The sequence below is a fragment of the Nannospalax galili genome, unplaced genomic scaffold (genome assembly GCF_000622305.1).
Source record: "Nannospalax galili isolate Female #2095 unplaced genomic scaffold, S.galili_v1.0 scaffold580, whole genome shotgun sequence".
NCBI classification, from domain to species: domain Eukaryota; kingdom Metazoa; phylum Chordata; class Mammalia; order Rodentia; family Spalacidae; genus Nannospalax; species Nannospalax galili.
The window spans coordinates 1,099,968-1,108,987 of record NW_008345762.1 but is presented as its reverse complement, the minus strand read 5'-3'; the positions used below and the strand labels follow the sequence as shown (position 1 = coordinate 1,108,987).

The window sequence follows — 9,020 nt, the reverse complement described above, 5'->3', positions numbered from 1 at the left end:
AAATATATATGACTTGAAATAAGGTTCTTGTGACCTCATTTAACTTTACTTCCTTAAAAGCACTACTTCAAAATTATGCTATAAAAATAAGATGTTAGGTCCCATCAATTTAATTATTATATCCCACTCTAAGGTTCAAAGCACATCTCAGAAGAGGGAATAGAAAGAGCATGGGAGCAAGAGGATGGGGAGGAGAGCTGTGAAATACTGTGTTCTGGACATGGCATGGCTGTTGCTTGCATGAATTCACAGCAGCTGTGGTTATCGACATAAGGCCTGCACAAGGTCAGGTAAACAAGACCAGCCAACATTCCAATAGGCAGCACTAAATGGACTCAGTGAATGGGGTTTCAGCGAGTATGTAGGGAGGGAGGGAGGGAAGGACGAATGAATGAGTGAATATGAAGCTGGTAAGGGGACATGTTGAGGGTTGTCCAGAAGGAGTAGGAGGGGGAAGCTGGAGTGGGTATGATCAAGATGCTTTGTACACATGTAGGAAATTTTCAAAGAATAAATAAAAGACATTAAAATTTTGATTTTGAATCAAAATTGCCAAATATACCTGGATTGTTAATAAATTATTTTAAGATAGAGATGTAAATATCCATGCATAGTCCATATGCAGGGAAAATCTATCCTAGATAATGAGAAAAATAACACTTATGTTATTCACCTACAACAATGTGTTATTTCAACAGGAAAGAATGTTGGACTAGGAAGTTCCTGAACAGATGTGTGTACAATTGTGAATCTGAATATGGTGACTTTTTAATAAAAAGGTCTGTAATTTTTAGTTTTCCAAAAGGATGATGATGATAACAATACAATAACATCACTGTCTGTGATGGCTAATCCTGGGTGTCAACTTGACTGGATTTGGGATTAACTGAAATTAACTTCTTAATTGGATCATCTGAAGCTGGTTGACACACCCTAAATGTGGGTGTTACCTTCTGATGGCAGCCTGTATAAAAGGCCATGGCAGAGGAGAATGCTTTGCTTTTTGCTGCTTGCTTTCTCTCACTGGTGAATTTGTATTGCTGCTGTAGACTGAAGACTAGCTGATCTTTTGGAAATCATCAGACCTTCAACCCCAGATTGGGACTACTGAGACATCCAGCCTCATGGACTGAGTGACTATGGGTTCTCAGCCTCTCCAGTGTGGTGCAGCCACTGTTGGACTACTTGGACTCTATCTCGTGAGCTAAGCTGATAAATCTCTATACACATATATTCATTCTACCAGTTCTGTTTCTTTGGAGAACCCTGACTAATACACTGTCTATGGAAAAAAATAAAGCTCATAACATAAAATCTTTCAGTGTAATAATAAAAAGTAAAATATTATCTAAGGCTTGAAAAAGGAAAGTTTTGTAGCATAAAATATAAAATGCATAAATAATGCTAAAATATTAAATTGACTGCTAGAAATAGCTAATTCTATAAATTGTTTGCCATGCCAGCCTGAGGACCTGAGTAGTTTGATGCTCAGAACCCACTTTTTTTGTTGTTTTTGCTTAGGTTTTTTAAAAATATTTTATTATTTTTTATGTGTATGCATGTATTGCCTGCGTGTAGGTAAGTGCACCCAAGTCATGCAATGCCAGCGGAGGACAGAAGAGGCTGTCAGATCCCCTGGAACTGGAGTTACGGACAGTTGCTAGCTGCCATGTGGGTGCTGAGATTCGAACCTGGGTCTTCTGCAAGAGTATTCAGTGTTCTTAACCTCTGAGCCATCTCTCCTGTCCCCTGCTTAGGTTTTTTTTTAATGTGTGTGTGTGTGTGTGTGTGTGTGTGTGTGTGTGTGTGTAGTCAGGAACATCAGGGTCACTCTTATTTTCCCAAATGATTGATTACATACAAAAGGCAGGATTTACCATCTTCTGATTCCTTCATTTTGTAATAGGCATCTGAACAGTAAAATGTAGAAAGGATATAATTTCAGCAATAAAAAAGTGCAACGTATTTAGCTTATGAACAATTTATAAAATTATATCCTTATATTCCCACTACAACACAGATCATTACTCTATATATGTAAGAATTACCAAGCACTGCTCCCAAGCCCTAATGATTCTTTCGTTATTGTTGGGGTTTTTTCTTTATTTCTATAGAGTTTTTTGCTTAGTTTTCTAATATTCTTTTTTTAATTTCTAGAAGTTCAATTAGGTGCTTCACATTTTCTGTATGGCACAGGTGAAGGCACACTGGGGCTATAGAAGAGTAATAGAAAAATGAGGGAAAACCTCTTGGTGGCTGAGAGTGGGAAAGCTCCAACATCAGGACCTAGGTTCCCAGGTCCACAGCTCGAGGCTCATGCGAGGGGACCACAGCAGAACCCACATTTAAAAAAAGAATGTCTAGCATGCTAGCACACCTTGGTAATCCCAGAAATGGGGAAGTAGAGACAGACAGATCCCTGGAGCTCATGGCCAGTGAGCCTAGCCTAATTGGGGAGCCCTACACCCCAGTGAGACCTGTATTAAAAAAAATAAGGCATATAGTGCCTTACACATACACAAATAAACACATACATACACAAATAAACATAAACACACACACAAATTCATGTACTTGTGAGACTTCTAAGTATAATTCCAATTTTGGACGTGGTTAAATTAAAGTTGATTTCTATTTTCTGAAGTCCTCTTGTGTGACCTTTACTTTAATTCTTCTGTGACCATAAGTCATTATCCCTAATAGCTAGAGGATTTCAGCTGTAATTTGAGCACTTGAGAGGCTGAGGCAGGAGGATCAGGAGGTCAAAGTTAAACTTGGATAATCAGGGAGTTGGAGGCCAGGCTAGGCTACATGAGATCCTGTCTCTAAAAAGAAAAATACAGATTATATAATCTTCCATCCTTACACCTCACAATGCAATGGCATAGGAGAGAAAGGAGAAAGAAAGCCAATGTCTGGAAACAGCTTTGAAGTAGTGACCACAAAAGTGGCAAATCTAAAAATGCCTATCGGAATGTATTTATTCATCCACATCCAGCCCATGCTAATGGATTTCCAGCGAGGGGAGGAAGGATTGAGACAGATGCCCAGCTTTCTCGTGACTGGTACTGTGACCAATTGCATTTCACCACTTCATTCCTTCTGAGTTCTTGGATGACACTCTTCACTCTTTGGTGATTTGGGGCTGGCTGTGCATATCCTCAGGATTACTTTCTTCAGGAGGCATTCCTGATTCCACAGACTCAGGAGGTGAAGAAATTGCCTGGAAAATGAGACATCGGTTTTCAAGGATTTGATTGTATCTCCCTTTCTTCCCTTCCTATCACCATCAAGGTCACTACCACAGATACTTAAAAATTGTTGTTTGAGTTGTTGGTTTGAGTTTCATAAAATATTTTTAAATGAATTTTGGCTTGAAATTTTGACAGAATTTCCAGCATTTTCTGAAATGGTCCTAAACACACAAACCACACTTCTGCCATTTTGTGCTATGTTTTTTTTTGCAAAGCAGCATCCTCAGCATTGACAATAATAAAATCATAATATCAATCATCTCTCAAAAACATTGAAGATGTACTGCATCCTCTGGCATCTAATATTCGGTCAAGATAGAATTATAGAAAAATAAATGAGCACATTCACTTCATTAGTATACAAATTTGCTTTTGTGTTTAATAAATGGTAAAATTATATATATCAAAAATTGTTTAAAATACATTTCTTTATAATTTATCAGTAAATTTTTGACCTGTACACCTATTTTGTGTACTTATGTACCTGGGGCCATGTAAAAATTGGGCAAAAAGGAGTTGCAAGTAGATAAATTTTAATACCTAAATACATAGCAAGAATATGTGGTTATTCTGTGTCATACAGATAGAAAACAATGACATTACATGAAAATCATTAAAAATTAATTTCAGCTTCATTAAAATGTATATTCATATGTTGTTTGCGTTTTCAAATCTGAATTCTTTTCCAGCCTTCATCCCATCTTATACATTGATCTAACTGCTAACTCCCAGAACCCCACAAATTATTACCGTGTAAAAGTTTCTTTCCCATTCTAAGAATCAGAAACAACTTGAAACTCCAGGAAAGATTGTAGATCATATAATTAATTCACCATTCAAGCAAACCTACCTCTCTTGAACCACAGAAGTTTCCTTGACACCACATGATTGAGATGCAGATGGATATGCCCAGTTCCAGCAAGGTGAGGATCAGCATCAGAGACACCAGGCCCTAGGAAAATGATGCCTCAGATTAAATATCAGCAGGAAACCAAACTACGGCTTCCCTTTCCCTCAGGATGGAATAAAGTGAATCAATCAGAGTGAAAGTGCAGACACACAAACTCTGAAAAAGGAATCCAATATGGATCAAAAAACCATGAAAACATTGCCTTATAGAGAAAGATATATGTGCTATATCAGTCTATGTGAACTAGTCAGGGGGTGGGAGAGAACCATAGGAAAAATATCTGGCATTATCACTAATGCTTATTGATTAGTTTAACATACCAAGGACATAAATAGACATCTTAGGAAAATGGACAAAAATGACCCCTCAATGATTCTATCAATAGTATTTTATAGTGTTTTAGGAATTCACATTATCCATAGAAACTAAAATGCAATGCTAATATGAGCCTAAAATACCACTATAATAACCCTTCCATTGTTACTGAAGCACCCAGAATAAATACAAGATCAAATGATCAAATTTTCATGTAATGACAATACCATTAAATCCACAAAACCCAGACAGATAAATATAAATTTAGGTGATTAAAAATGTACAATAATGGGGGCCAGAGATATAGCTCAGTTGGTGGAGTGTTGCCTAGTACATGTACAAAGCCCTGGGTTCAATATCCAGTTTCACATAAACAGTCATGGTGGTACATACCTATAACCCCAGCACTCAAGTGGTGGAGGAAGAATGATCAGAAGTTCAAGGTAATTCTTGCCTACATAGCAAGCCTGAGGGAAGCCCCCTTTATTATATATATAACCAATAGTTCCTCAGCAAGTGTTGGGGTCTCCTATCCACTTCCCCACTTCTATACTTGGATTTTGTCTGACTCGAGATTATGTGGGACTTCTCTACATGCTGTTAGCATTGCTATGAGTTTATAAGTCACTGCCCAGCTGTCTGAAAACTGTTTCCTTGTGGTCATCTACTACCACTGGTTCTTACACTCTTTCTGCCCCCTCTTCCACAATGGTCTCTGAACTTTGTGAGGCAGAAGTTTGATACAGATGTTTTCAACAACAGTGGTAGAGTGGTTATCTAATGGTTTCCTCATCCTAAAACTAAAGGGAAAGTCAAGGTAACATAGTATATAACATATTGTTTTTCTGTATATTTTGAATTGTTTGAACTATTTTATTAATAATTTAAAACATACACTTGATGAAGAACCCATGTAAATGCATAAGTCTGGAGACTGTGAAGAATGGCAGCCCTTGGATGCCTGGTTATTGAGTGCTAAATGAACTGAGAGGAAAGCCGTCCCCACAAAGGCAATTGTAGCACTGGCAATGTTCATCCCAAAGCTGTTTTGCATCTAAAAAAGAAAGCAAGAATTTCCTATTAATTCATGTAGCTCATCCTTTATACCCTCAGCAGCATTCTGTATAAAGTACCTTTTTGTGCGCCCAATAGTGTTCTAGATTCAGGGCAAGTGCCCATGAGCAAAGATTCCTCGGGGCATATGAAGCTTAATGAAGTTAAGTCTATCAATGAAGAAAGAGAAGGGCTTGGGCATGCATCTCAGTTGGTAGAGTGCTTGCCTCACATGCCCAAAGCCCTGGGTTCAGTTTCTAGTACCACATAAACTGGGGATGGTGGAGTGTCCCTGTAATCCTAGCACTCTGGAAGTAAAGGCAGAAGACTGGAATTCCAAGCCATCTTTAGCATACAAGTTCATACAAGTTCAAGGCCATATTTTTGAGGCCCTATCACTAAAGAAAAAACAAAACAATAAAGACAATAATATATAAACTATGCCATATTTTTGAAGTAACTAAGTATTAAAGACTAATATGCAAGCTGATTAGCTTTGAATGGGACACCTCTTGTCAAACCTTTGCCTCCAAAAGGTTGGGGATCACTACATCAGAAGGAGTGGAAAGACTGTAAGAGCCAGAGGTAGTGGAGGACCACACGGAAACAGTTTTCCAGACAGCAGTGCAGCTACTCATATGATTTCACAACTGTGACAACAACCAACCCTAGCTAAGGAACTACTGGCGCCTAATCACTACCGGTAGAGTCAGATGCTTGGTAGTTGACCAGGCTCTCAGGGATGGGCCCACATCAGAGTACATTTGGGGGCCAAATTATAATGGATGGGCCTTTAAAAATGGACTCTCATATGAGTATTTGAAAATTGCCCTGTTCTGACTTTTTTCTAGTTCCCTGTCTAGAACTTGTAATGCTAATTACTCTTGCCTTTACTTCTCCTTCACATTTCCTAGTCTCAATTCCAGGACTTTCTTTTTCCCCTTAGGGACAAGAGTTATGCAATTTGGGAGTCTCTTAGACAGACCCACTGAAGGGGTACTCCAGTTGCCTCACCCTGCGTCCCTGTTCAGCATGGAAGAAGCCAGAGGGGTCTGTGTCCCTATTCCCTATTGGTAATTTGGGTAACCCCTTCAGAGGATGGCACGATAAGAATAGGAGGCAGGAATTGAGTAGGCAATTAGGGTAAAAAGACCCCAAAGAAATATAGCCAGTTTCTTGGCTAAAAGTCAAAATGTCCTTGGGCCTGTTGGCAGCATACTCTGTTCCAAAGGCCAAAGTGTCAAAAGTATTTGGGAGCTTGTATCTAATCCTTAAAAGATTTTAGGACTACCTCTTCAGACGGGGGAATGTTTTGGGAGCTTGTATCTAATCCTTAAAAGATTTTAGGATTACCTCTTCAGACGGGGGAATTTTGGAGGGGAGAGCGGGGGCATGGGTTTGATCAAAATGCCTTATATGCATGTATGAAATTCTCAATAAAGTTTTTATAAAAGTTAAAAAAAAAAGTGACAGCAGAGACCTCAGGAGGATTAGTGTCTATATTCGAAAGGACTTGTAAACTGACTTCCTTCTCTCCCTGCCCTCTGCCACATGAGACCAGGGATGTGGACCCTTTCTGTACACAGTACATTGGGGTGTAACTTTGGATCTCTGTCAGACCTGTGAGAATAGTTAAACACACACAAGTCTTTGTTGCTCAGTTTTACCAGCCCAAGTGTACCATTTGAAGCAAATGAAGACTTGTAAGAAAACAAGATATTTCAAAACCCAGTGATAAAATATTCACACTACAGCTAGATTTCAGGTCTTCTGATGGGGCTGTGTTATGAGAGGCATCATCACCAACAGCGGTCTAGGAAGGATCAAGATGTGGATGTCCCTATCTGAATGTAGACACCCTGCCTGCCCGAATTACACTGTATGGGGTTTCCTTGTACACTAAACTCCTTGAAGTATCTGTTTGACCCAACCTGAAAGGCTGTGAACTGAAGTTTCCAGAAAAAAAATCCACACTTTGGTTAAAGATTCTACAAAACCAAAAGGCTCAAGTTTGTGATTAAAGGACAGTTAAAATGTATAGACCAGGGCAAAATTATCTTGGGCTATTTTCAGTCCCTTTGAAAACCATTCGTTGCCTATCGTGTCTCTAACCTAACATCCTGTGACTCTCAGAACTTTTGCAATGTATTTGTAGAACACTAGCCTCCACAGTCCTAAACTAAAGGTGTCATCCAGGAACACTTGAAACCTCACTTTTCTGTGACCTGCTAGTATGTGGTCCCCACTCAGGTTTTGGTAAATGCCTTGATTTATGATTTTCTTGTGCAACTTAATAAAACCTCATGCAACCACTTCCTCAGTGCCCCATGGCACTTGGGAAAACCTACTCTGTTCCAGAGCCATGTCACTCAAATTGAGCCCCAGAATAAACCATCTATCATCAATTTAAAAAAAAATAATAATGAAGGATATGAAATTGGGTAGGAAGTAGAAAGGGAGTGCAAATAGGGGAGGGGGTCTGAGCAAGTTCAAAATACATTGTATTTCAAATTTTCAATGACTTCTTTTACTGAATTTTTGTGAATTGCATGCAATATATTTTATCATATTTAGACCCCCTCCCCCATCTGCTCCCAACTTAATATTTTCCAACTGAGTCATATATTCTGATATCTGATACTCTGATATATTAGAGTCATATACTCTGATATATGTATCTATACTATATAATATATATTAAGGCTTATCAAATTTGTGTCTACAAATACCCTTTGATGTAGGTCCTCCCACTGGAGCCTGGTTTACTTATCCAGCATTACACCCTTAAAAAACTATGTTTATTTAAAAGAAAAATTGGAATCCAAAGAAAGGTGTGCATATTTGTGATACTAAATAGCAACGACACATGAAAATAGGAAAGAATAATTTCATGTTTCCCCAGATGGCCCAGCAAATGTCTCGGTGAGTGTTCCTTCAGTTGGGAAGGCAGCTCAAAGTCCCTGAGGCTACAGTGCTCCCAGGAAGCCAGGGGGCCACAGCATTTGAAGGGAAGCAGGTAAGATTGGGAAACTAGGCCAGAGAACTAACAGAGTCACTTTGGGAAAAAGCCCTATAAATCATGAAAACTCTTTAGTTCTAGTTCTGAGAAAAAAATGCATAATTACTGGAGAATTTTGAACAAAATGGTGATAGATTAATAGGTTAAAAGAGCCCTTTGTGTTTTGGTTGAGAATAGGAAAGGGGGGTTCAAGAATGGAAGCAGTGGGGCTGGAAAGGTGGCTCAGCAGATTAAGAGCTATGGCCGCTAACAACTATCTGTAACTCCAGTTCCAGGTCAGTGTCAGCTTGATTGCTCCAAGTCCTGTGTCCGAAAGATGTCCTGTTTCAGCAACAGGGTCTTACCTTCAAGTTCTGGAATACAATAAAGGGCTGTGGCAATAGCCTGGGTCATTTGGGGAGTCTCTTGGACTACTCTGACCAACAACTCGAAGGGAGGTTTCTCCTGTCTGGCACTGTGTTTCTTGTCT

The 9,020-nt window shown here is 39.1% G+C and overlaps 1 protein-coding gene across 1 annotated transcript in view; it reads right to left on the bottom strand.

Moving 5' to 3' along the window:
- Positions 1–3,112: 3,112 nt before the first annotated feature.
- The window catches only part of Ms4a3 (membrane spanning 4-domains A3), a 50,991-nt gene continuing 45,083 nt past the window's right edge, over positions 3,113–9,020 (bottom strand). Inside the window, exons 6-8 of the mRNA XM_008842033.2 lie at positions 5,375–5,533; positions 4,105–4,206; positions 3,113–3,223 (exon numbers count right to left, since the gene is read on the bottom strand). Coding sequence (XP_008840255.1) covers positions 3,125–3,223; positions 4,105–4,206; positions 5,375–5,533 — 360 coding nt within the window. The 3' untranslated portion in view covers positions 3,113–3,124. The remainder of the gene's footprint in view (positions 3,224–4,104; positions 4,207–5,374; positions 5,534–9,020) is intronic.